The 27,397-nt window shown below is 42.5% G+C and overlaps 1 protein-coding gene across 1 annotated transcript in view; it reads right to left on the bottom strand.

Moving 5' to 3' along the window:
- Positions 1-210: 210 nt before the first annotated feature.
- Positions 211-27,397, bottom strand: part of ABRAXAS2 (abraxas 2, BRISC complex subunit) — a 30,011-nt gene continuing 2,824 nt past the window's right edge. Inside the window, exons 2-9 of the mRNA XM_001083977.5 lie at positions 25,005-25,095; positions 19,193-19,229; positions 16,368-16,434; positions 11,110-11,300; positions 8,833-8,952; positions 8,237-8,321; positions 6,246-6,360; positions 211-2,360 (exon numbers count right to left, since the gene is read on the bottom strand). Coding sequence (XP_001083977.2) covers positions 1,891-2,360; positions 6,246-6,360; positions 8,237-8,321; positions 8,833-8,952; positions 11,110-11,300; positions 16,368-16,434; positions 19,193-19,229; positions 25,005-25,095 — 1,176 coding nt within the window. The 3' untranslated portion in view covers positions 211-1,890. The remainder of the gene's footprint in view (positions 2,361-6,245; positions 6,361-8,236; positions 8,322-8,832; positions 8,953-11,109; positions 11,301-16,367; positions 16,435-19,192; positions 19,230-25,004; positions 25,096-27,397) is intronic.

Genomic DNA, 27,397 nt, shown 5'->3' with positions numbered 1-27,397 from the left:
TTTGGAAACAGAAACTCCTGAAAATCACAGAAACATTTTAGCAAGTTGTGTTCCTGGATGTCTCCTGAAAGCAGCCTGACAAAAACTTTGTATGGAGATGAGTTTTAATGCCCTTTAAAAAGCTCTTTTAAGTCCATTATTAATTGCCAGAATTGAGTACACTGAGGAAAGGCCTTGTCCGGTGCTGAGACAGACATTAAAACAATGGTACCATGATTAAATAAGTTTTTTATTGTCACATTTAACTGCTTTGTCAGATATACATTGTAGATTTCAGTATGGCATCAAAATAAAAATATTTTCCTGAATGTCAAAATCTGAACAGAGATGGTAATGGCACTTAAAAAAAATAAATTCACACTGGCGCTGAAGCTGTGTAGTAGGTAGCTGATAAAAACTGGAACACATTTGCAGATAAAGTGGTCTGCAGCGTTTTAAATCAAATGGCAGTGGTGTAAGGCCAACCAAACCAGAAGAGTAGTTAAAAGACAGACCCCCATAGAGGGACGATCCAAAGAACGGCAGTTCTAGCGTTTCATTTTCGGTCTATATGATACTGTCTAATTTAGTACTGGAACTGGAGCTCAGTGAGTAAATGTCTATCCTATAAACTGAAACTACTTTTTCAGAACCCAGATTTTAAGCCTCTCCAACAACTTCCTTATTCTTACAGGTTTTAACTAGTTCAAAGGAAAGGCAGTTAAACTCCAAGTATTAACCTCTTGGCTGTCCTTGTCATAAATGGCGGGTCTTGCAGTTTCCAAACCAGAAGCCCAACATGCTCCTGAATGTCTTAGTGGTTTCACACGTTGTGGGCAAAACTAGAAAACAAGTAGTCATTAAATAAAAATATAAGTGCATCCCAAGAGAGTCTCTACACATACCGCAATTATTCCCTAAAGGGCAACTTAAAATAAAATAAGTATGGTTATTCAGCTTGAAAATGAATCTTTATTCACCAAGATTCCCAAACAGTTTATTATTAAATGTCTTTCCTCCACAAATAAAACTAACACTAGGATTTGTCAGAAGATCTAAATGAGTTATATCTCCTCTGTATGAACTCAGCTAAACCTACCGTGTCTGGAATCTGTTCATTATAAAACTCACTCCTTCTATTCTCCACTGCTGTGTGTCCTCTAAGATTCCATACAGGTGCCAGTGCAACACAGTAGTCACTGTAATCCATCAAGAAAAAAATAATTAATTTATTTTATGACATATTTATTTGGATGATTACTTACTGGTAATTAGTATCTCTACTTTTTTTTTTAAAGGCAACCATTTTAAGTGATAATACATATCAAGCTAGTAGAAAAAAGTTGAAAGCCCTCTCTTTTATCTCACAAAGTCATGCAGACAAGAGAAGGTATATCTGATTTGTTCCAATCAGGTTTCTTGGAATTATCAAAATTTCTTTTCTGGCAAAGATGAATTTGGCTCATCATAGAAAGGAGTTCTTTGAAGGCTGCTGCTAAACTTGTTTCCCTTTGAAAAAGTAAATTTCAAGGCATGATAGTGCAAGAGGTAAGTTTTTGATTTATAGAACATTTATAGACTAATTGTGCTTAGTCTCTAATTTCCAATTTATTTTAAAGAACAGAAACTACGCTGATAAGTTTCACTTTGCCTAAATTTACCAGTACATCCATGAATCGCACCAGAATTAGGACAATTTGATTATCTTAATGATTCTGCCATGAAGCTTGCACACTGTATCCAAAGGAAAAGACCCACGGATGGAGCCTCCCACAGGTTCTGTGCACAAGGACTCTCTTCTTGGGAGTCAAGGTATCTGAGAAAGCAGTTCCCCCCAGATTAAGTTCTCAAAAACCCTCTCAGTAAGCAATGAAGAAAACCAGTGCTAGGTGGAGAGTTCCTTTTGTTTAGTTAAATCTGGGAGGTCTGAGTGTTCCTGGGGTCCTCGTCGGGATGTGTCACGGGTCGAGAATCTTTCGAATGTGAGTATTCACTATTAGAAGGCTCTGTAGGGTCAATCAAATTTTCATAATCACTGTCGTCTGAATCCTCGCCACTGTCTCCAGCTGCTCTTTGGGGAGGAGGAAGGTCAGCCCCACTTCCAGGATACTTCAGTCCGGCACTGGTGGAAGCATAATTGGAGGAGCCCACAGCTTGAGGTCGAGGCATAAAGATACTCCTTTCCATGCGAGAGTGGCTCAAAGTACTTTCTTGATTGTTTGGGTGAAAATCAGAATAGGGGGGAGGAGGATCAGAGGCCTCTGCATCTCCAAGTGTACTTCTACCTTCAGCTGCAAACCCAGAAGAGGGCATCCGAGGACTGAATGCTGGGTCCAAACTTTCAGACGGCATCTGTCTGCTTAACACTGCCTGCTGCAATCCTGGATGAAAAAAAAAAGAATATTCTAACACTTTCTAGATTCTCACAGCTTTTCATCTCAATGTATAACATGGTCAACCCGAATGTTCTGGAAAACAGCAGTGAGGCAATGAAGCTGACTGTTACTATTAATTATTTTACAATTGCATAGTACTTGATAATTTACAAGATATTTCCCTACACATTAATTCATTTAAGGCCATGACAAATTTCTGAAGTGTTATCATTATCGTTATGACTACTGTTTCCATTATAGATGCAAAGAAACCAGAGTTCTGAAAGGTGAGGTGATGTGGCTAAGGGGACAGCTGGAAGTGGGCCTGAGACTCAGAATGCAGGCTCTGCCGCTCCACATCCTGTGCTGGTTCCCTGGCGCGGGGCTTGCTGCGTCATGCTGTGGGGCCCAAAGGTTGAAATGGAAACGTCCTGTCCACGGAATGGAAATGTGAGATTCTTTCTTTGGCAGCCTCCTATCAAAAAACCGATTTCTTTATAGCTACCTGTCATAATACACTTATACACCTTAAAACTTTAAAAGCCCTATGTTAAGTAGGTACTGAACCACAGCTTTACTCTATTTTTATTAATGCTGTGAAAGAACCCACATAGTCCACATAGTCTTGAAAGTTTTTGTAGGTAACATTTAAATTTTTTAAAAGTATTATAAAACTGATACACACTCGTACAATATTTAGATTATTTAGAAAGGATGAAAGAAAATAAAAGCTGCCCACAATTCCATCATCCCAATAACATTGTCAGGATGAAAAGGACACAGGATTTCAAGCGAAGAAACCTAAATTGTAAGTATCAGGCCCTCACCTCCTTGCTCTGTTACAGAAGTCACTAATCCTTGCTGAACTCGGTTTTATTATCCAGCTTTGAGTGTTTGTCTGTACACATGTGTATAAAACATGGCTGACATCACCTAGTTTATACTGTTTTATATCCTAGTTTTTTGTTTGTTGAGACAGGGTCTCACTCTGTCACCCAGGCTGGAGTATAGTGACACAATCATGGCTCACTGTAGCCTTGACCTCTCTGGCTCAGGTGATTCTCCCACCTCAGCCTCCTAAGGAGCTCGGACTAGAGGTGCATGCCACCACACCTGGCTTTTTTTCTTTTCTTTTCTTTTTTTTAAGTAGAGACAGGGTTTGCCATGTTGCCCACGCTGGTCTTGAACTCCTGGGTGCAAGTGATCCACCTGCCTCGGCCTCCCAAAGGGCTAGGATTACAGGTGTGAGCCACCATGGTTGGCCTAGTTTTTTTTTGTTTGTTTGTTTTTTGAGACGGAGTCTCACTCTGTCGCCCAGGCTGGAGTACACTGGCGCTATCTTGGCTCACTGCAAGCTCCGCCTCCCGTGTTTACACCATTCTCCTGCTTCAGCCTCCCGAGTACCTGGGACTACAGGCGCCTGCCACCACGCCACCACACCCGGCTAATTTTTTGTATTTTTAGTAGAGACGAGGTTTCACCGCGTTAGCCAGGATGGTCTCGATCTCCTGACCTCGTGATCCGCCCATCTCGGCATCCCAAAGTGCTGGGATTACAGGTGTGAGCCACCGTGTCCGGTCTAGTTTTTTTCCTTAAAATTATATATTGGGGCCAGGCGCGGTGGCTCACGCCTGTAATCCTGGCACTTTGGGAGGCCAAGGCAGGTGGGTCATGAGGTCAGGAGATCGAGACCATCCTGGCTCACGCGGTGAAAACCCCTCTTTACTAAAATACAGAAAAATTAAGCCAGGCGTGGTGGTGGGTGCCGAGAGTCCCAGCTACTCAGGAGGTTGAGGCAGGAGAATGGCATGAACCCAGGAGGCAGAGCTTGCAGTGAGCTGAGCCACTGCACTCCAGCCTGGCTGACAGAGTAAGACTCTGTCTCAAAAAGAAAAAAATAAATAAAATAATATATTGGGCATTAACTCAAATTCACTTCAATGGCTGTATAATATTCCATCATACATATATATACCATAATTTAAATAAAACTTATAACTGTAAATTGACAAATTATAGCTATACATATTTATAACATACTGCAATTTATTCAATTATTTTACTTTTGTTGACTTAACTACTTTAAATTCCTATTTTGGCCAGGCATAGTGGCTCACACCTGTAATCCCAGCACTTTGGGAGGCTGAGGCAAGAAGATCGTTTAAAGCTCAGGAGTCTGAGACCAGCCTGGGCAATAGAGTGAGACTTCATCTCTAAAAAATGAAAATAAAAATTCCTATCTGTATTTCTTTCTTTTTTCTGAGATAGAGTCTCGCCCTGTGGCCCAGGCTGGAGTGCAGTGGCGTGATCTTGGCTCACTGCAACCTCTGCCTCCCGGGTTCAAACGATTCTCCTGCTTCAGCCTCCCAAGTAGCTGGGATTACAGGTGCCTGCCACCATGCCCAGCTAATTTTTGTATTTTTAGTAGAGATGGGATTTCACCATGTTGGCTAGGCTGGTCTCAAACTCCTGAGTTCGTGATCCGCCCGCTTTGGTCTCCCAAAGTGCTGGGATTACAGGCATGAGCCAGCATGCCCAGCCTCTATTTTGTTGTTTTTTTTTTTTTTGAGACAGTCTCACTGTGTTGCCCAGGCTGGAGTGCAGTGGTGTGATCTTGGCTCACTGCTACCTCCACCTCCCAGGTTCAAGCAATTCTTCTGCCAAGTGCACGCCACCATGACCAGCTAATTTTTGTATTTTTAGTAGAGATGAGGTATCACCACATTGGCTAGGCTAATCGAACTCCTGACCTCAGGTGATTTGCCTGCCTCAGCCTCCCAAAGTGCTGGGATTACAGGCGTGAGCCACTGCGCCCGGCCCTATCTGTATTTCTGATTATTTCTAGAAAAATGTAACAGTAAATCAGACTGTTATATTTGCCTGGAAACATGAATTACATTTTAACTGGATTATATATATTCTTATTAAATTAGAAAAGTTTAGCCCTAACCTTATCTTTTACACTTGATATTATCTGCCATATGTTTATAAATTTTACATACAGATAATAATTCTGGTGGTGTTACAGCAAACATGGCTGTTATGCTGGAATTACTAGGTTCATGGGCCTAATTCTCATTCAGTTTGTTCCTTAGCCTAATGGTGTCTATTCATCCATGGTTACGAAAATTAGACATTTAAAACCTTTACTATGACCGAACATAAAGCTAAAAGAATATTTGGTAGCTCCTCTATGAGGCTATATTAAGACAGGACACAGGCTGGGTGCAGTGGCTCACGCCTGTAATCCCAGCACTTTGGGAGGCCGAGGCGGATGGATCACCTGAGGCTGAGACCAGCCTGGCCAACATGGTGAAACCCCGTCTCTACTGAAAAAACAAACAAAAAAAACAATTAGCTGGGCATGGTGGCGGGCACCTATAGTCCCAGCTACTCGGGAGACTAAGACAGGAGAATCACTTGAAACCAGAAGGTGGAGGTTGCAGTGAGCCAAGATCACGCCACTGATTCCAACCTGGGTGACAGAGGGAGACTCTGTCTAAAAAAAAAAAAAAAAATACAGGACACAGTGTTCTGCTGGGTATGCCAGGGTTAACTAAGTAGCAACCACCACATTCACTGTAACTAGATCCGATTGTCAATATATACACAAATCTATATCAATAACTTATTGGGATTTATTCTAATTTCCACTTCAGCTTTTCTACCTTTGGTCTTCTTTTTCTCCAAGTGTCAGAGAATTGAGGGGGCTACTATGAAAAACAGCACTTGCCCTCCAGAGAAACTGAACAAGAGACTACTCTGCCGCAGCCAGGCTAATCTGAGACTTGATGAGCATAGAAAGAAGCATATCATTTATTGTATAATATAATCTGATGTTTAAAACAACATTTCCCTGATACTGAATGGTAAAATTAATAAGAAACTTACTTCTTTCTTGTTCCTTTTCATTTTTCCTCTGAGTGATTTGTCTTCTTAATTTGTTCACTTCCGCCTGACAAGATTCAACAACTCGCTCACTCTTTTCAACATCTGCACATACTGCCTGAGGAAAAAAACGACAACAAGGTTAGCTTCAAGTTCAAGCACAAGGCATTCCATAAATTCAGCGCTGATTACAACTCCAGGAAAAGTCCAGATGGTTTATTGAGTTAAAAAGCAGCCACATAAGGTAGAACAAAATCAAGAAAGCCCAAAAGACTAGAATTGTTATTATTCACTGATTTGCTTTAATTTTAAGATGATTACGCTATTTAGCTTACAAATTCTTGACCAATAAGGGTAAGATAGGAAAGATTTACTCTTTCCTTTGATTAATCATTTTTATTGAAATGAAAAGGGAACTGTTGGTACCAGTTTAGCATACAAAGGAAGAACAAAAGATAAGACAGGAATAAGATGCTTTCAACTTTTATTTATCACCAACATTCAAAAAATCAGATAAGACAATTTAACAGAAAATATTTATAAAGAAAAGTTGAAAAAAAGTTTCAAAGTCAAGGTTTAATAAAAGGTAGTTTTTGAGATTGCATCTGTGTAATGTAGCTATTTATAACCCTGAGAAAACTATGTGATTTGGTATTTTCAAAGCAGGCCTTATTCAATCAACAATGAAATATAACAGCCACTTTTGGCCAGTGCTGATATTCTGAAAAGGGCATGATCATGAATTCAGGACAAAAAGCTATTTTCCACTGCACGTTCCTTCCATAGCAGAAATACCAGAAGCTTCCAGAAAGTAGGCTGGTTATCAGTGAGTCTGTATAAAGCTCCCTATACTAGTAGGTGCACAGTGACCCTAGTTTGGAGCACTAGACTGGAAATGGCTCTTGTATGCTTCTCCTTTTGCCCCGGGCTGAACTCAGCCTGTTTTCCTCTTTTTCAGTATCTGCCTTCATTCCTCTTTCTACTCATTGAGGCCTTCATCCTTTTTATTTTTATATTTTAGAGTTGAGGTCTCACTCTGTCACCTGGGCTGGAGTGCAGTGGCAGTGGCAGCACAATCGTAGCTCACTGCAGCCTTGACCTCCTGGGCTCGAGCAATCCTCCTTCCTCAGCTTCCCAAGTAGCAGAGGACTACAGGTGCATGCTGCCACACCTGGCTAATTTTTAACTATTTTGTGGAAATGGGGTCTCATTATGTTGCCCAGGCTGATTTCGAACCACTTGGCTCGAGAGATCCTCTTGCCTAGGCCTCCCAAAGTGCTAGGATAACAGGTGTGAGCCACCATGCCTGGCCAAAGCCTTTTTCCTTAAAGTCAGGCCTTTCTCTGGATCTCGAGCGCTTCATCTTTAACCCTTTCTTTGCTGTACTCAAAGGCAAGTTCAAAGGCTCTTCTGTTCTTAGATTTTAGAGCAAACTACTCCTAAGAAGACAGCGGGGATGATGAAAAGAATGTGGGAAAGTATCGTTAGCATCTAGCTCAGTAGTTGGCTCACAGGAGATGTTTCCATCGATGCCTGTTGCATAAATGACTGGGAATGAACAGGCTCTGCCGAGATCCTTTCACTTCAGGGAGGCAGCTGGGGGCAAAATGAGTGAAATAGGATGAAGAAGCAGAGCGGCAACCAGTTATGGGTGCCTTTTGATACTGTTTCGACTTAGAATATAACTGATGGAGATAGCTGTGTTCTTAGCAAGACTTTCTACATTTTCCTAGAAAAACTACTATCACAAATGGGGCCGTAAGTATTTGAAACAGTAGCATTAACAATCTACTTCAGGCACAGAGTGAGTGAGCCGGGATTCTGCAAGACGGCACGAATCATTATTCCACAGCTTGACTCTGTTCTGGGGAAGCAGATTCTGACTTTCGGATCCTAACTCTATTTGTCAGTTGGAAGATAATTAAAAATTAAAGTAGAATTAAAAACTTTTGGGCAAGACAAATAAGATGAAAACTAATAAATAAATCAGTTACCTGAACTTTCTCCTGAAGTGCATTGTAAACCTGATAAATCGCCCTGATATCTTTCATTACTCCATCCTTGTCAAAAAAGTCAGTACTAGAAGGCAAACAGAAAAAGATGTCACAAGGTTACCATAACCGCTGTGAAATGGAAAGGCATTTTTCCTATCTCTTCCACTTTATTGTTTAAATGCTGTGACTCCAAGGTGACAGTGTTTAAGGAATAATGCTCATACCACAAGAATTACAGAAATTTTAAAAACCCATGTTACCAAGATCATTTAAAAAATAATAAAAAGCTATGTATTTTTCAGTGACTATGTTTAGGTTTTAGAACCTCAGAAATAATACTCTATCCAAAACTTTTGTATCAATTACAAAAAATATTGTGGTAAATGATTTTAAAAATTCATGAAAGTAAATTCTCTTTTCAATAAGAACAAAATTTTGATACATGCTGGTGGTATCTAGACAATTATCTTACTGTATTCTTCAGTTTTAATCATATCAAACTTGGTTTTACATTTTTCCATACACCTTTTAAATGTTATTAACAAAAGAAATATTGCTGACAAAAGAAAAAACTAGCACTTTACCTTTCAACTTACCCATGTTCTTTAATCACTTTGGCATAACTCTGAGAAGTATTTGGCACTGAAGACACTTTGTACTCTTGCTGGCTAGTATTTCCTAGATTGGGAATAGCAAGTGATATCCTTTGATTATACCTATGGGAAAAATTCAGAAAGAGATCATGTTAAATGTACCATTCTATCATATTCAAGTGAGATTGACAGTTTGAAAAAAAAAAAAGGGCTAGGTGTGGTGGCTCACACCTGTAATCTCAGCACTTTGGGAGGCCAAGGGGGCAGATCACCTGAGGTCAGGAGTTCGAGACCAAGACCAGCCTGGCCGACATGGTGAAACCTTGTCTCTACTAAAAATGAAAAAAAAGTTAGCTGGGCATGGTGGTGCACACCGGTAGTCCCAGCTACTCAGGAGGCAGAGGCAGGAGAATCACGTGAACCCAGGAGGCGGAGGATGCAATGAGCCAAGATTGTGCCACTGCACTCCAGCCTGGGCGACAGAGCGAGACTATCTCTAAATAAATAAATAAATGAATAATTCTTTAAAAAGGGCATGTGTGGTGGCATGTGCCTACAGTCCCAGCTACTTAAGAGGCTGAGGTGACAGGATCAGGAGTTCAAGGTTACAGTGAACTATGATAGTGCCACTGTACTCCAGCCTGGGTGACAGAGCAAGACCCTATCTCTAAATAATAATAATAAAGTTAAAATAAATAAAATTAATTAACTAAGAAAAGAATGGGGCTTGGTGATAGGAGTCTTAGTTGCTGACATTGGTAAACTAACAGGAAGGTCTCATGGAGCACCTCCTTCTACAGAAAACCCAAGGATACATGAGTTAGTAATGTTTTCCCTCCTATAAAGTAGAACCTTGCTTATCAATTCCTTGAGAGCAGAGGTCATGCCTTACACATCTTTCATATACCCACAGTGACCGACACAATGCTGAGCCTATTGTAAGTGCTCAAGAAATACCTACAGATTATGTAATGAAATCTTATAAAAACCTTTTTAACAATTAACAATTATTTTCACTGATGTCAATTTAATTTATTCTACAACAAATAAACTTCCAGAGGGAAACCATTCTGCTGTTTACAAACAGGCAACATGATCGTATAATCATATGGGTGTTGTTTTTTTTTTTTTTTTGCTTTAACAAGTTCACAATGCAAAACCCTTATTAACCAGCAGGTGGATCAATTTCACAATTTTGTATATGAAATTTATGTTTCAAAATTATAATCAGACTTCCGCAGCAATAAAACTGCATTTCCACACAGTGGATTATGGAGAAGCAAATGATGATTTCCAGCTATTTATTCCTTATAAGGATTTATGCATAATAAACACATCTTATTAATGTTTCTTGATCCAAAAACAATTTTATGTAAATAACTGACAAGAAAAATACCTTCTGTAACCACAAAAAGAGCTAAAGAGAATAATACAAATTTTTATTTAAAGATGCATAAAATTTTGGGAGGCTGAGGCAGGTGAATCACCTGAGGTCAGGAGTTCGAAACCAGCCTGGCCAACATGTCAAAACCCTGTCTCTACTAAAAATACAAAAAAATTAGCCAGCATGGTGGTGTGTGCCTGTAATCCCAGCTACTGGAGAGGCTGAGGCAAGAGAATCGCTTGAACCCGGGAAGCAGAGGTTGCAGTGAGCTGAGATCGTGCCACTGCACTCCAGCCTGAGTGACAGAGCTGGACTCCGTCTCAAAAAAAAAAAAAAAAAGCATAAAATGCACTATAATGCACATTTTCAAAGTCATGAATCTCAATGACTTGTACCAACGTCCGTCCTTTTTTTTTTTTTGAGATGGATTCTTGCTCTGTTGCCAGGCACAATCTCAGCTCACTGCAACCTCCGCCTCCAGGTTCAAGCGATTCTTCTGCCTCAGCCTCCTGAGTAGCTGGGAATATGGGCACATGCCACCACACCCAGCTAATTTTTGAATTTTTTTTTTTTTGTCTTTTTTTTTTTTCCTTTTTGTGGAGAACGGGGTCTCGTTATATTACCCAGGCAGGTCTCGAACTCCTGGGCTCAAGCTATCCTCCCGCCTCTGCCTCCCTGAGAGCTGGGATTACAGGCGTGAGCCACTGCACCCGGCCTAATTTTTGAATTTTTCGCAGAGACGGGGTTTCACCATGTTGGCCAGGATGGTCTCGATCTCTTGACCTCATGATCTGCCCACCTCGGCCTCCCAAAGTGCTGGGATTACAGGCGTGAGCCACTACGCCTGGTCCCAACATCCTTCTTATATGTGAGACAGATGGAAAAGAAAGCTTTACCTTCTATTTGGTCTAAAGAGTACGTATTCTAAAGCGTGAGTGGAATTGTTGGCAGTGGAGATGAAGCTGAAGAGGAGAAAGACGAGGTCGGGCACACCGAGGATGCGGGTGAGCTGCTTGTGAAGAACCTGCTCTCTGTAGGACATCTGCTGCTGTGTGTTGCGCCGGAATCTGTACCACCCAATGACTTTCTGAAAGAAAAGTGTGAAGAGTTGCATGAAATCTTACAAATTTAATTCTGAATGTATCCATACAAACACAAGTGCACAAATGTTCACAGAAGCTTTATGTGCAAAAGCCCCACACTGAAACAACCCAAGTGTCCATCAGCAGGAGCATGGATAAACAGACTGGTTCCGGCATACACTGGATCCTGCTTAGTAAGAAAAAGAACACGAATGAGTCCCAAAATAACTATGCTGAGTGAAAGAAGCTAGACACCTCCTCACTAAAACAAGTATAGGTTATAGGGTTCTATTTATACAAAATGCTAGAAAATGAAAACTAATCTACAGTGACATAAAGCAGATCAGTGGTTAACAGGAATCAGGGGAGAAGGCAGGACTGGAAAGGCATAAGGAAGCTTTTGTAGGTGATAGAGATGCTCGTTATCTTAGTATGGTGATGGCTTCACAAGTTTACACATACATCAAACTTCTAAGAGTATACATTTGAAATATGTATGATATGTCAATTTTACCTCAATAAAACTATTTTAAAAGTGTGGCTTTGTCAGCTCTAACTACAGTGTAACTAAACTAGCTGATGAAACTGTTATGCTCTCTAGAAGAATACTTCTCATAATGAGATTTGTTGGTCATCAGGAAGACAGATGACTTTAGGGATATCCGAAAGACTGCTGAAGTGCAGATTCCTGGGCCCCACCCAAATCTGCAGAATCAGAACCTCCCAAGACAGAGCCAGGAATCTGAATTTAAGTAAGTTTCTGAATTTTTCTTTTGCACATTGAAATTTAAAAACATCTGTTGTCAAAACATTTAATTATTTATTAGAAGATCAATCTTCATACAGCTTCCTTCTTTGAAACCAACTCTGGGCTAAAATCTTGTTTTAAGAAGTAAAGGTAGTTTAAATCTATTAGTGTCATATTAAAATTAAAATTAACAGTAAATTGAGATTGTTTTGACACTTTCATGTAGAAAGTAAGCCAACTTTTGCTGAGGCTAGCTATGTCACAAATATTTTCACTAATTATACCACTCTAAGTGAATAATGTTTTCTCCATTGAGTTCATATCACATGCAAAGAACTACAGAGAACAAAGAAATAAGCAATAGTTCCTGACTGAAGGAGTACTACTGAACCTAAAACAAATCTTCCCATAGATTAAAGCAATTAATTCTGATATTCCTTAAATAAAAAGAAAACCCAAGCTTTTCTTTCAGGGTATAATCTTTTTTTTTTTTTTTTTGAGACAGAGTCTTGCTCTGTTGCCCAGGCTGGAGGGCAGTGGCACGATCTCAGCTCACGGCAACCTCCACCTCCTGGGTTCAAGTGATACTCCTGCTTCAGCCTCCCGAGCAGCTGGTATCACAGGCATGCGCCACCATGCCCAGCTAATTTTTTTATTTTTAGTAGAGATGAGGTTTTGCCATGTTGGCCAGGTGGGTCTTGAACTCCTGACCTCAAGTGGTCCATCCGCCTCAGCCTCCTACAGTGCTGGGATAACAGGCATGAGCCACTGTGCCTGGCCTCAGTATATAATCTTTTTTTTTTTTTTTTTTGAGACGGAGTCTCGCTCTGCCGCCCAGGCTGGAGTGCAGTGGCGTGATCTTGGCTCACTGCAAGCTCCGCCTCCCGGGTTCACGCCATTCTCCTGCCTCAGCCTCCCGAGTAGCTGGGACTACAGGCGCCCGCCACCACACCCGGCTAGTTTTTTTGTATTTTTTAGTAGAGACGGGGTTTCACCGTGTCAGCCAGGATGGTCTCGATCTCCTGACCTCGTGATCTGCCCGTCTCGGCCTCCCAAAGTGCTGGGATTACAGGCTTGAGCCACCGCGCCCGGCCAGTATATAATCTTATAGAAGAGATGTTTTGTCCAAAGTTACAGAGCTCATGAGTGACAGCCAAGATGTGGAATCAAGGTGCCTGCCTCTTTCCACTGGGCAACACTAACTTTCACATTCTACATTAGACATGATGGTGGCCATAAAAAAGGTAAAAGTAGTTTTCATTTCAAGAAAATGTGGATACAATTAGATAGAGCTACTGATGTATGTGAACACGGCACATTTCATTCTAAGATTCAATACTCTGTGCCCAACTCCTATTTGGAATGTTGGAATTACCTACTCAGTAGACCTCAGGCATGCCCCACACTTCCCCTGCCTTCCTGCAAAGACCTGAACGGTGCTCAGCACACTGGCTGTTTTCATGAAATACTCATTGACTAATAGAATCTTTCAAGTGGCTATTGGATGAATAACAGTGCTTTTCAGTTATGCCAATTTGAACTATTTTATTTCATTATTTTTCCTAGCTGCCTTTTTTTTTTTTTTTGGTTTTTGAGATGGAGTCTTGCTCTGTTGCCCAGGCTGGAGAGCAGTGGCATGATCTTGGCTCACAGCAACCTCCACCTCCTAGGTTCAAGCAATTCTCATGCCTCAGCCTCCCAAGTACCTGGGACAACAGACGTATGCCACCACGCCTGGCTAATTTTTTGTATTTTTCGTAAAGATGGCGTTTCACCATGTTAGCCAGGATGGTCTTGATCTCCTGACCTCATGACCCACCAGCCTCAGCCTCCCCAAATGCTGGGATTACAGGCATGAGCACCATGCCCAGTCAATTTCTTCTTTTGTGAATTTCCTGTTCAAGGTCGTTACTCATCTTTCTCACTTAAAATTTTGAAATCTGCCAGGTGCAGTGGCTCACACCTGTAAACCCAGCACTTGGGGAGGCCAAGATGAATAGATCGCTTGAGCCCAGGGCTTTGAGACTAGCCTGAGCAACATGGCAAAACCCCGTTTCTACTAAAAAAAAAAAAATTAGCCAGGTGTTATGGTGCATGCCTGTAGTCCCAGCTACTTGGGGGGCTGAGGTGGGAGGATCACCTGAGCCTGGGAGGTCGAGGCTACAGTGAGCCATGATCATGCCACTGCACTCCAGCATGGGTGACAGCGTGAGACCCCCATCTCAAAATAAATAAATACAAATCAAATCAAATAGAAATTTGAAATCTGTTTAAAAAAAAATACTTCCTGGTACTTCTAATATGTAGTGAATGCTCTAGAAAATTGTGCTCCAAAAAGAATCTGTATAGAACAAATTTTAGTTTTAGAAAGTAAAATTAAGATTCATGGCTGGGTGCGGTGGCTCATGCCTGTAATCCCAACAATTTGGGAGGCTGAGGCAGGTGGATCACTTGAGTTTGAGACTAGCCTGGGCAATATGGTGAAACCTCGTCTCTACCAAAAATGTAAGAATTAGCCGGGTGTGGTGGTGCACCCCTATAGTTCCAGCTCCTCAGGAGGCTGAGGCAGAATTGCTTGAACCTGGGAGGTGGAGTTTGCAGTGAGCCGAGATCGCGCCACTGCACTGCAGCCTGGGTGACAGAGTGAGACTCCATCTAAAAAACATAAATAAAAAGTTTTTAAAAAAAGTATAATAAAGGTTCATAATTTAAAATATGAAAAATGAGGGTGTAAGGTAGCATCTGAGAGGTGAGGGATGGGCTGCTAAGAGATTCCAGGGCCGGGCGCGGTGGCTCAAGCCTGTAATCCCAGCACTTTGGGAGGCCGAGATGGGCGGATCACGAGGTCAGGAGTTCGAGACCATCCTGGCTAACACGGTGAAACCCCGTCTCTACTAAAAAATACAAAAAACTAGCCGGGCGAGGTGGCGGGTGCCTGTAGTCCCGGCTACTCGGGAGGCTGAGGCAGGAGAATGGCGTAAAAACCCGGGAGGCAGAGCTTGCAGTGAGCTGAGATCCGGCCACTGCACTCCAGCCTGGGCGACACAGCGAGACTCCGTCTCAAAAAAAAAAAAAAAAAAAAAAAAAAGAGATTCCAGAATGTCTGCTCCCAGGCAAATCACTAATATGAGAGTGCTGGACCATGTGATGCCTGTGGCTGCTTTAACACCCCTTCCTGGTTGGGCAGGCAGCTTGGTTAGACTACCAGAATGGAGCACCTCTTCAGCTTACTATCATGTATAAAGCCATTTGCCTTTCTTCTGACCTATCCTTCCACACTTCCTATTCTTCCTTTTATCCTTACCTCCTCCTGTACATTAGAAAGGCTGTTGTTTTAATCTAACTGCACTTACTCCTAACACTGTTAAACAAAGTCATTTTGTTTCCCGCTTGACAAGTTGAAAACCTTTTTTTTTTTTGAGACGGAGTCTCACTCTGTCGCCCAGGCTGGAGTGCACTGGCGCCATCTCGGCTCACTGCAAGCTCCACCTCCTGGGTTCACACCATTCTCCTGCCTCAGCCTCCCAAGTAGCTGGGATTACAGGCGCCCGCCACCACACCCGGTTAATTTTTTGTATTTTTAGTAGAGACGGGATTTCACCATGTTAGCCAGGATGGTCTCGATCTCCTGACCTCACGATCCTTCTGTCTCGTCCTCCCAAAGTGCTGAGATTACAGGCGTGAGCCACTGTGCCCGGCGACAAGTTGAAAACTTTTATTGGTACTTTCTTTCTTAAGAAATGGTTAGTAATGGATCTGTTTTTATAGAATTAATATCCCAAGGTAAAAAGTAAAACCCATACATAGTACAACACAGTAAATTACAAATGGCGTTATTAGTCACTACTGCAACAAGACAACTTTGGTTTATTTTCAGTTGTATTCAGACTTGCTTACCTAGTCTATACATAACTAGAACATCATATGCAAATGTTGATAGAAATAATAAACACATGACCTTTCGGAGAAACATCTGTGTTCACCCTTTTTTTTTTTTAAATTGAGATGGAGTCTCGCTCTGTCTCCCAGGCTGGAGTGCAGTGGTGCGATCTCAGCTCACTGCAACCTCTGCCGCCCGAGTTCAAGCAATTCTTGTGCCTCAGCCTCCCGAGTAGCTGGGATTACAGGCGTATAATAATAATGGTATCAGGCTATAAATATCTAAATTTTTTTCTATTAATATATCAAAAAATCTATGTAGGTTAACAAAACTCTTACATATTAACATCAAATCTTATTGTTCCATTTTACATTCCTGTCTGGTTTTAGCTTTGGGAGATAAGGAACGATTTCAGAATCACACTGGGCAACAAACAGAACATACCTTTCTCCGATCTTTAAGAATCCTGTCCAAACTCTCCTCATTCACTTTGCTTGCGTAGTCATAAAAACTGTTTAAGAGAAAAAAATCTTTTACTAAAACCACATAGTTTTGTGACATAGACGTGCTGAGCTACACGTGTCTGTGGTAACCCTAATGAAGACCTAATTTCTCACCTTACATAGGCACATAAAGAGAAATCAGTCTAAATGCTTTTCTGAAATGAGGTACCTTTTGCATCGAAGAATACTCAAGAGATTGGTACATTCAAGAGATATTAATTCCACATGTGGGAGGTGCTGATAGCAAGTAATTATAAAATATGGGGTTTCAAATGGCTATGACATCTTTTCTTTGCTTCTAGGTATCAATTACTTATGAAAAAAAGATAACATAGCAGCTCATTTTCTGAGAAATGAAGAAGGGAAATAAACATTTGTGGGATGCGGAAGACGACACTGGGCTGCATACTTTCTCAGGTTGTTTCATTCCATTCTTGCCTCAGTGCTGGGAGGTATTAGTTTGACCCAACAATTCCACAAGTTTTATTCCCAGTTTCATAGATAAACGCACCAAGGCCAAGTGACTTCCTCCAAATCACAGGGCTGGCAGACAGAAGGGCTGGAATTTGAAGCCAGGTCTGGCTAGCTTCAAACCTAATACAATCACCTCCAAAATAGACCAACATGACCAGGATCCCGTGGTGTACATCCAGGTATAACGATGCATGGGCCTCCTCTATCACTGGATGTGGGCTTGGGAAAGCCACACTTCTACCTCTTTCCCTACCACCATAAGCTCGGGCCTTATAAGACAGAAAGGAATTCAAGATATGGTTAAAAACAAACAAACAAACAAACAAACAAAACCACTGACTTGAAAGGCAAGTGACACAAGCTCCAGCTCCTGTTCTGTTTCTCACTGTATGATCTGGGGCAAGTCACTTCACCTGGTTTCCATTCCATTTTTTGCAAAATAAGGAGTTTGGAATAGACAGATGTTATCTAAGGTTTCTTTTGGCTCTAATAACTGAGTCTATTCTTTAAACTCAAATCCTTGTTCTAGTACTGCTTTGCTGACAGTATTTTAATGAATTCCTCAGAAGGCTGAGGCAGGGTACACCTAGTGAAGCTTTGGACAGTCAAAGCCAAATCAGACACCTTCGTAGACCAGAGGCAATGTGTGAACCAGAGTCTAAACAATTTCACTTGCTCTGAGATTCTTCTCAAACGAACTGCTGACTGCTCATCTTGCTTCCCCATTCCTCTTTCGGTTATGTGTAAATCTCAGAGAGGTGAGGTTCTCAGCAACTGATGGCTTCATTTATAGGTAGCCATCTTGCATGGTGACAATTCTCTGAAGCAATCAATAGGTGGGGGTGGATGTGCGAGGGTGAATGTGACACAAGTCTCCAGGGGTTTGTGGGCAAGGGGGCTAGGTGTTTGGGCCACCTGACAGTGCGAGGGTGGTCAGGGTGAAAGCTGCAGGGAACAGCAGGAAGAGGCAAGCGAAAGGGCTGGCTGGTGTTACGGAAGGAAGTGCTGATCAGGAATGCTGGTAGTATCCATGTGGGCAATGCTAGAAGGAAAGTATTGGCCTGGCTTTTGGAAAGGGGTAAGAAGTTGGGTCTTGGGGGAGTTTTATGAAACACAGAGTTGAAATCATGATCCCAGCCATTAGGTGGAAGGATTTAGGGCTGAGAAAGAAGGCATAGGCCTGGTGGTGGTTTGGGGGGAAGTCCAGTGAGTAAGAGACCCTGGACTTACTCTTCCTCACTCCTTTCCCTCCAGATGTCTCTCTGTTGTATGCTTTCTCCTTTCCGAACGTTTCTCCCCTTATTTCTTTTTCATTTTGTCCTTTAGTTGGTCATAATATGGCATTGGTGAATACAGTAGTCCCCCTCTTACCTGTGGTTTCACTTTCCAGTTTCAGTTACCCTTGGTCAATCTCTCAAATATGTTTGAGAGTGAGTGGACACATTCACATAACTTCAATCATCTCTTACTGTGCCTCATTCATAAGTGAAACTTCATGATAGGTATGTACATATAGGAAAAACCATAGTACATATAGATACGGTTCAGTACTCTCCACGATTTCTGGAGTCTTGCCACATATCGCCCGAGGATAAGCAGGGACTACTGTATTCACTTCAATGAACACAAAAAGAACATTTTATATTCCCTTTTCTTACTTTTTTTTTTTTTTTTGAGACGGAGTCTTGCTCTGTCACCCAGGCTGGAAGTGCAGTGGCGCGATCTCGGCTCACTACAAGCTCCACCTCCCGGGTTCACGCCTTTCTCCTGCCTCAGCCTCCCGAGTAGCTGGGACTACAGGCGCCCGCCATCACGCCTGGCTAATTTTTGGTATTTTTAGTAGAGACAGGGTTTCACAATGTTAGCCAGGATGGTCTCGATCTCCTGACCTCGTGATCCACCCGCCTCGGCCTCCCAAAGTGCTAGGATTACAGGCATGAGCCACCGCGCCCGGCCTTTCTTACATTTTTAAAGTTGAACACTAAACATTTTTTATTCCTCTTAAGAACATCCATTGAATTATTTTATGTTGATTAACTTTTTTCTCTATAACTGAAGAGCCCTTGATAGGCTGAGAGGAAATACTTCCATTCTAAATCACTATGGCCACAACTGACACTCTCCCCTTCCCTTTTCCTAACCTAACACAATGCCGTGTACACAGCACTCAATAAATCCATGGATTTGGGTACCCTCGTGACTTTACAGCCACAATCAGCTACAGGCCAAAATTCACTAGCTTTTCATCAATCAATCCTTTCAATAAGGACTAAAAGCTTACACGTGGCTTACCTAAAAAGTTTTGAACAAGGCTGATGGTTATGGATTTCTGTAATTAGAAAGAGGAAATACATCTTAGTTAATCATATAAGACATAGGCAACTATAAAATAGCTCAGGATTTTTTTTTTAAACCAAAATCTCTGACAACAAAGACAGCTTTTTCCTCTGCCAAACAGTTGCTACGTGTATACCAGTGAAGGCAGCACGACCTCTGAACACTCACCCTCAGTGACACACTCTCAGAATAAAGGAGACTACAGAATGAAAGTTCTATTTCTATTTGCCCATGTATGATGAGCACACGTCTGAAAGATATTATTCAGGAATATGCAGCTATTATGTGCCTTATTCAATCTTATCTATTTAAAAAAGCATCACAGGAAAAAGCAACCACTGAGTGGAAGTATTTAATCAAGTGGGATAAAAGCTGTGAGGTGACTGGGTACGGTGGCTCACACCTGTAATCCCAGCACTTTGGGAAGCCGAGGCAGACGGATCACTAGGTCAGGAGTTCAAGACCAGTCTGGCCAAAGTGGTGAAACCCCGTCTCTACTAAAAATACAAAAATTAGCAGGGCGTGGTGGTGGGCGCCTGTAATCCCAGCTACTCGGGAGGCTGAGGCAGGAGAATCGCTCGAACCCAGGAGGCTGAGGCTGCAGTGAGCAGAGATCGTACCACTGCACTCCAGTCTGGGCAACAGAGTGAGTTTCTGTCTCACTAAAAAAAAAAAAAAAAAAAAAAAGCTGTGAGGACAGCCTGGGGACAGAGGGCCTTAACCACCCTCGCCCTACCATTAATAACCAATAATAACTCATGACAACTTGAGCCAGGTGTTTTCAAGTGGAAGGAACTCTGGAAGTCTATTAATCCTTTCAAAGATGGTCAGTACCGAGGGAAACAATCACTACAGGGTAGATTGTAACAGCTTCTGAAAAGTTGCTGTGATTAAGCAGAGTGAACAATTTCTTCGAGCTCATCAGGGGGCTTAGGGTCTGGGTTTCTTTATAAGACCGTAAAACTAATTGACCATTCAGTTATATTAATCACATTCTCCTAGAGAGCAGCTCATTACCTGCTGTTTAAAAAACCACAGCCTCAGAGTTCTAGGCTGTAATCTTAACTCAATTAAAAGGAAACCATAGGCCGGGCACGGTGGCTCAAGCCTGTAGTCCCAGCACTTTGGGAGGCCGAGGTGGCGGATCACAAGGTCAGGAGATCGAGACCATCCTGGCTAACACAGTGAAAACCCGTCTCTACTAAAAATACAAAAAAATCATCTTCTACTTTAAAGAACTGTCATTTAATGAAATTCCTGGAGTAAGTTCTGAACTCTGAATGCACACTGTTACCAAAGCAGTTTCTTTCAACTTTACAAACTGGATTAGAAGCACGCTAAAGACATTCTATGGAGATTGTGTGGTATTTTTTGAAGTTAAAGCTTTCTAAGATGTTTTGCAGTACTAAGCACTCATGGAAAACAGGGTGATTATCTCAAACATGAAAAACTGCAGATCGAAATGAAGTTGGAGGACACCTTAATAGACAGGCAAACCTCTGGAAGCAGGCAAGGGCTGGGCAGCCTCACCTGGAATTTCCAGAGTTTCTGTGCCTCAACAACACAGTAGACACCTGTTCATGTACACGTCGCCTCCCAGCACACATTTCTTTACAAATCCCTGCTGTGTGGTACTGTTGTTCTTGCTTTTCTTTCTGTTGGGTGAGTTGAACATTTCTTCTCCTTCCTCCTTCATTCTTTCCAATAATTGTTACTGCATCACCTCATTAACTAGGGACACTGCTGTTGCTGCCTTCTCCCTGCCACTCCTAGAACTAAGGGTGGACAGCTCTGCTTCAAGTGAGTTAGCACAGCTTTTTCAATTCATACATATCCAAAACAAGATGCAGACATTTCATGTTCAAAAGGTGATATTCTTTTTTGTTGCTGTTGAGACAGAGTCTCACTTTGTCACCCAGGCTGGAGTGCAGTGGCACAATCTCGTCTCACTGCAACCTCCGCCTCCCACGTTCAAGCAATTCTCTTGCTTCATTTCTTTTTTAATTTTTTTTTTCTGTTGCCCAGGTTAGAGTGTAGTGGCACAATCTCTGAGCCACCGTGCCCGGCTGTTTTAGGGTTTTAAAGAATTAAGCAAAATGAAAATAAAAACAAAAACACCCTTGATGGGCCAGTGCAGTAGTTCACACCTGTAATCCCAGCACTTTGGGAGGCCAAGGCGGACAGATCACAAGGTCAAGAGAGCGAGACCATCCTGGCCAACATGGTGAAACCCCATCTCTACTAAAAATACAAAAATTAGCTGGGAGTGGTGGTGCGCACCTGTAGTTCCAGCTACTAGGGAGGCTGAAGCAGGAGAATCGCTTGAACCCAGGAGGTGGAGGTTGCAGTGAGCCGAGATTGTGCCACTGCTCTCCAGCCTGGTGACAGAGCGAGACTCTGTCTCAACAAAACAAAACAGAAACACCCGTGATGAAAGACTAGCTCTACTGTCTTACACATCACAAGTCTTTTTTTTTTTGAGATGAGATCTTGCTCTGTTGCTCAGGCTGGAGTGAATTGGTATGATCACAGTTCACTGCAGCCTCAAACTTTCGGGCTCAAGCAAACCTCCCACCTTAGGCTTCTGAGTAGCTGGGACTACAGCAGCACAACACTACGCCTGGCTAATTATACAAATGTCTTGTAGAGACAGGGTCTCACCACCTTGCCCAGGCTGGTCTTGAACTCCTGGCCTCAAGCCATCCTCCTGCCTCGGCCTCCCAAAGTGTTGGGGTTACAGGTATGAGCCACTGCACCCAGCCTCAAGCCTTTACTTAGTAAATAAGTCAATGATGTGGTGAGTGAGTTTTATACTTTTGATCCACTAGGGCAGGGGTATCCAGTCTTTTGGCTTCCCTGGGCCACACTGGAAGAAGAATTGTCTTGGGTCACACATTAAATATACTAACAATAGCTGATGAGCTTTAAAAAAAATTGCAAAAAAATCTCACAATGGCCGGGCATGATGGCTCACACCTGTAATCCCAGCACTTTGGGAGGCCAAGGCAGGCAGATCACCTGAGGTTGGGAGTTCGAGACCAGCCTGACCAACATGGAGAAACCCTGTCTCTACTAAAAATACAAAAAAATTAGCTGGGCGTGGTGGTGCATGCCTGTAATCTCAGCAACTCAGGAGGCTGAGGTAGGAGAATCGCTTGAACCTGGGAGGTGGAGGTTGCAGTGAGCCAAGATCGCGCCATTGCAATCCAGCCTGGGCAACAAGAGCGAAACTTGGTCTTAAAAAAAAATTTTTTTTAAAAACCTCATAATGTTTGAGGAAAGTTTACAAATTTGTGTTGGGCTGCATTCAAAGCTGTCGTGGGCCACATGCAGCCTACAGGCCGTGGGTTGGACAAGCCTGCATTAGTAGGTAGTTCAGTCTCTTGATTCCCCCTAATCCTGACCTAACTTCAATACACACCCTTGGGGCCAGACGTGGTGGCTCACACCTGTAATCCCAGCACTTTGGGAGGCCGAGGCAGGTGGATCACCTGAGGTCAGAGGTTCGAGACCAGCCTGACCAACACGGAGAAACCCCGTCTCTACTAAAAATACAAAAATTAGCCAGGCGTGATGGCATGCACCTGTAATCCTGGCTACTCGGGAGACTGAGGCAGGAGAATTGCTTGAACCCGGGAGGTGGAGGTTGCAGTGAGCCGAGATCACACCACTGCACTCCAGCCTGGGTGACAGAGCCAGACTCTGTCTCAAACATAAATAAATAAATAAAACACCCTTGTCCCCTACCCCACATACTAGAAGCCTATCAGAACAGGCTTAAAATTAATTATTTGCTCCAACATGACCAAACTTGCCATTTGCCAACAGTATTTCCTTCTTTTTCTTTTCTTTTCTTTTCTTTTGAGACAGAGTTTTGCTCTTGTTGCCCGGGCTGGAGTAGAATGGCACGATCTCAGCTCATTGCAACCTCCGCCTCCCAGGTTCAAGCGATTCTCCTCCCTCAGCCTCCCGAGTAGCAGGGATTACAGGCATGTGCCACCACATCCGGCTAATTTTTGTATTTTTAGTAGAGACGGGGTTTATCCATGTTGGTCAGGTTGGTATTGAACTCCCAGCCTTGGGCGATCCGCCCGCCTCGGCCTCCCAAAGTGCTGGGATTACAGGCGTGAGCCACTGTACCCGGCTAGGCAACAGTGTTTCAAACCATAAACCACTCATCTCCACATATTCTGTATTTTAGTCATATGAACAGGCCAGATTCCCTGTGTGTTTTATGCAGACCTTGTTCTGTGCTCCCCTGAATGTACTGCCCATTTAGTTTACCTCCTGACACACATCTTCACTGATTTCCCCACTAGCAGTTTTCCTCTCAACTTTGGGCACTTCGGGGATTTTCTTTATTACTTTTTTACAGCATTCTTCTCATACTGTCTGGTATTTCTTCCTGCCTGTCTAATCCTCCCCGCAGCTCTAGAAGGCAGGGATGATTCTGGGTATTTCCTTTACTGCCCAGCACACACCTCACATATGAAAGTTCTTCAATAAATGTTTGCCGCATAAATAAATGAAAAGTTCCTTGCTTTGTTCAGAGTATTAGGATATGCAGTTTGGTGATCTGCCTGAAGTGTACCTGAAAGGACTATGACCTCTATTCACCAAAAGGAGGCTGATCCACAGAGAGTGGGTGCATCTATATCTACAAAGACTCCTTCATCTTCCCCAGATATCTCCTCCAAAGTGGTATCTGGCTTATCCCTCAGAAGGCTGTATAGGTTTAGTAATATCCCATGTAAACAAATGTAAATATCCTTGCTGGATCCCTTTAGGAAGGACCAGCACAACAGATGCATTTGTTATAGTATGAGGTGATATTGGCAATGGGGAGAGCCTAATTTGCAAACTTGAGGTTCATGGTGGTTTTGAAAAGACTATCGATCAAGTGGTCACACAGCAATTCAGTGAAAGTCACCCCCATTGGTGGGAAAGGAATACTTTATAGAAGACCCATACTTATAGTTAGACATTCTGTTTTCTCTGACTTTATAGTGACATAAAAACATCTCGTATCATTTATTAGTGCAAATAATCTTAGTTATTTTCTTTCTTTCTATTTTTGAGATAAGATCTTGGCTCACTGCAACCTCCACCTCCTGGGTTCAAGCAATTCTCCTGCCTCAGCCTCCGGAGTAGCTGGGATTACAGGCACCTGCCACCAAGCCCGGCTCATTTTTGTATTTTTAGTAGAGACAGTTTCACCATGTTGGCCAGGCTGGTCTCAAACTCCTGACCTCAGGTGATCCACCCGCCTCAGCCTCCCAAAGTGCTGGGATTACAGGCATGAGCCACCATGGCCAGCCTTTTAGTTTCTTTTCTACACACTCTTTGAATTTTTTTTTTTTTTTTTTTTTTTTTTTTTTGAGATGGAGCCTTGCTCTGTCCCCCAGGCTGGAGTACAGTGGCACGATCTCGGCTCACTGCAACCTCTGCCTCCCTGGTTCACACCATTCTCCTGCCTCAGCCTTCCAAGTAGCTGGGACTACAGGCGCCAGCCACCATGCCTGGCTAATTTTTTTGTATTTTTAGTAGAGACGGGGTTTCACTGTGTTAGCCAGGACGGTCTCGATCTCCTGACCTCGTGATCCGCCTGCCTAGGCCTTCCAAAGTGCTGGGATTACAGGCTTGAGCCACTGTACCCAGCATACTCTGAATTCTTTAGGATAAAATCAGTTCAGGGCAAAACAACAAAACAAACATTAAGTAAATATACAAAAAAGATATTTCTGAAGTCATTGAGAAATTTACTTACCAATTACTTGAAGAAATTCTGTGTTGCTGATTTGTGAGTCACTGATGCTAAACGTTTCCTCTTGTCTTACCTCTCCCAGTAAAAATCCTTCCTAAAAGTAATTAAAGAAAATAGTTGCAGACTAAAAATAAAAATGACTTTTACTGAAATTAAGAGGAATTGAGGACATATAAATTTATAATTTTCACAATAATCCAAACAAGCTTCCCATGTAAACCACTGTTCCATAAACCAACAAATAGTCTAAAGCAATCTGAGGTATATCTATTAATTGGATTGTTCCAAAAAAGGATAACAAGATAAAATATTATTTTAATCCCTTCAATTCTCCCCAGTTTTTGGAAGAGTGAATTTCATCACCTAAATCTTTTTTTTTTTTTTTTTTTTTGAGACGGAGTCCCGCTCTGTCGCCCAGGCTGGAGTGCAGTGGCCAGATCTCAGCTCACTGCAAGCTCCACCTCCCGGGTTTAGGCCATTCTCTGGCCTCAGCCTCCCGAGTAGCTGGGACTACAGGTGCCCGCCACCTCGCCCGGCTAGTTTTTTGTATTTTTTAGTAGAGACGGGGTTTCACCGTGTTAGCTAGGATGGTCTCGATCTCCTGACCTCGTGATCCGTGCATCTCGGCCTCCCAAAGTGCTGGGATTACAGGCTTGAGCCACCGCGCCCGGCCTCATCACCTAAATCTTAGGGATCATAACCAATGCCAAAAAACTCAGGAAGTAGAACTATTTCATAGTTGTTTTCTTGAAATCACATACAATGTATTTCGTTGTTGGAAAAACATCGCTGATGATGAAAAGATAAAGTTAACACAATGACAACTAAATGCTTTTATACGGGCTGGCACAGAAAATTAGGATTTTAGCAAAACAATTTCCTATCATTCACATGAATCTTTTTCTTTAATAAATGCAGAGGTTAATTTATTTACACTTTTGGAGGGTATTAACCATCACAGTTGATTCTAGATTACTTGGCTTATTACCCACTCTTTGTGTACTTGCTGCCATGTTCTGCACAAGCACAGCTGGGAGGAAACATACTCTAAATCTTTTTTTTTTTTTTTTTTTTTGAGACGAAGTCTCGCTCTGTAGCCCGGGCTGGAGTGCAGTGGCCGGATCTCGGCTCACTGCAAGCTCCGCCTCCCGGGTTTACGTGATTCTCCTGCCTCAGCCTCCGGAGTAGCTGGGACTACAGGCGCCCGCCACCTCGCCCCGCTAGTTTTTTGTATTTTTTAGTAGAGACGGGGTTTCACCGTGTTAGCCAGGATGGTCTCTATCTCCTGACCTCGCGATCCGCCCGTCTCGGCCTCCCAAAGTGCTGGGATTACAGGCTTAAGCCACCGCGCCCGGCCTCATACTCTAAATCTTAAAGTAACTTTCCTATACAGAAGGTTGAACTGAGAAGCTGTCCTGGAATCTCTCTCCCCAGATACCACATGGCTTACTCCTTTCCTTCATTCAGGTCTCTAGTCAAATGGCACCCTATCAGAGAGGTCTTGCCTGATCAACTTAATGGAAATAGCATCTGCCAGGCACTCTGCCCCTTTTATCTTACATTCTCTTTCTTCTTAGTCTTCTCATTATCCATCATATTACATATTTATAAATAAATACATTTATTATCCCTTGCCAGAATGTAAACTCCATGAGAGCAGGGACTTTGTGCTTGTTCACTGCTCTATCTCATCACCCAGCACAATGCCTAATACTTACTAGGTGCCTCACTAACACTCGTAGAATAAATTTGTTGAAACAATGCCCTTGTACAATATATCCTTCTATTCTAAGTTGATCCTTCAAATCAATTAATGAAGTTTCCTAGTTTAAAAACATTTCCAGTTTAAAGTGAGAATCTATGGGAGTGGGGAAAGACAGACACTTTACAGCCTAATTTTTGTATTTGATTTGAGGAGGGGGAGTGTCCTAAAATACCAAATCATCACAGAGCATTTCTCAAACTTAAGAAATACGTAGGCTGGGCACGGTGGCTCTCACTTGTAATCCCAGCACTTTGGGAGGCCGAGGTGGGTGGACTGCCTGAGGTCAGGAGTTTGAGACCAGCCTGGCCAATGTGGAGAAACCTTATCTCTACTAAAAATACAAAAACTAGCTGGGTGTGGTGGTACGCACCTGTAATCCCAGCTACTAGAGCGGCTGAGGCAGAAGAATTGCTTGAACCCAGGAGACAGAGGTTGCAGTGAGCTGAGATTGTGCCACTGCACTCAAGCCTGGGTGACAGAGTAAGACTCCGTCTCAAAAAAAAAAAAAATATATATATATATATACACACACATATATATATATATATATATATATACTCTTTTAAAAAAAACTCTGAGACCCAAAGGAGTGTCCATGACTACTAATTTGAGAAACACTGCCTAAATAAGC

Source organism: Macaca mulatta, chromosome 9 (genome assembly GCF_049350105.2).
Source record: "Macaca mulatta isolate MMU2019108-1 chromosome 9, T2T-MMU8v2.0, whole genome shotgun sequence".
NCBI lineage: Eukaryota > Metazoa > Chordata > Mammalia > Primates > Cercopithecidae > Macaca > Macaca mulatta.
The sequence above is the reverse complement of the archived record's forward strand: the minus strand, read 5'-3'. Positions and strand labels throughout refer to the sequence as shown.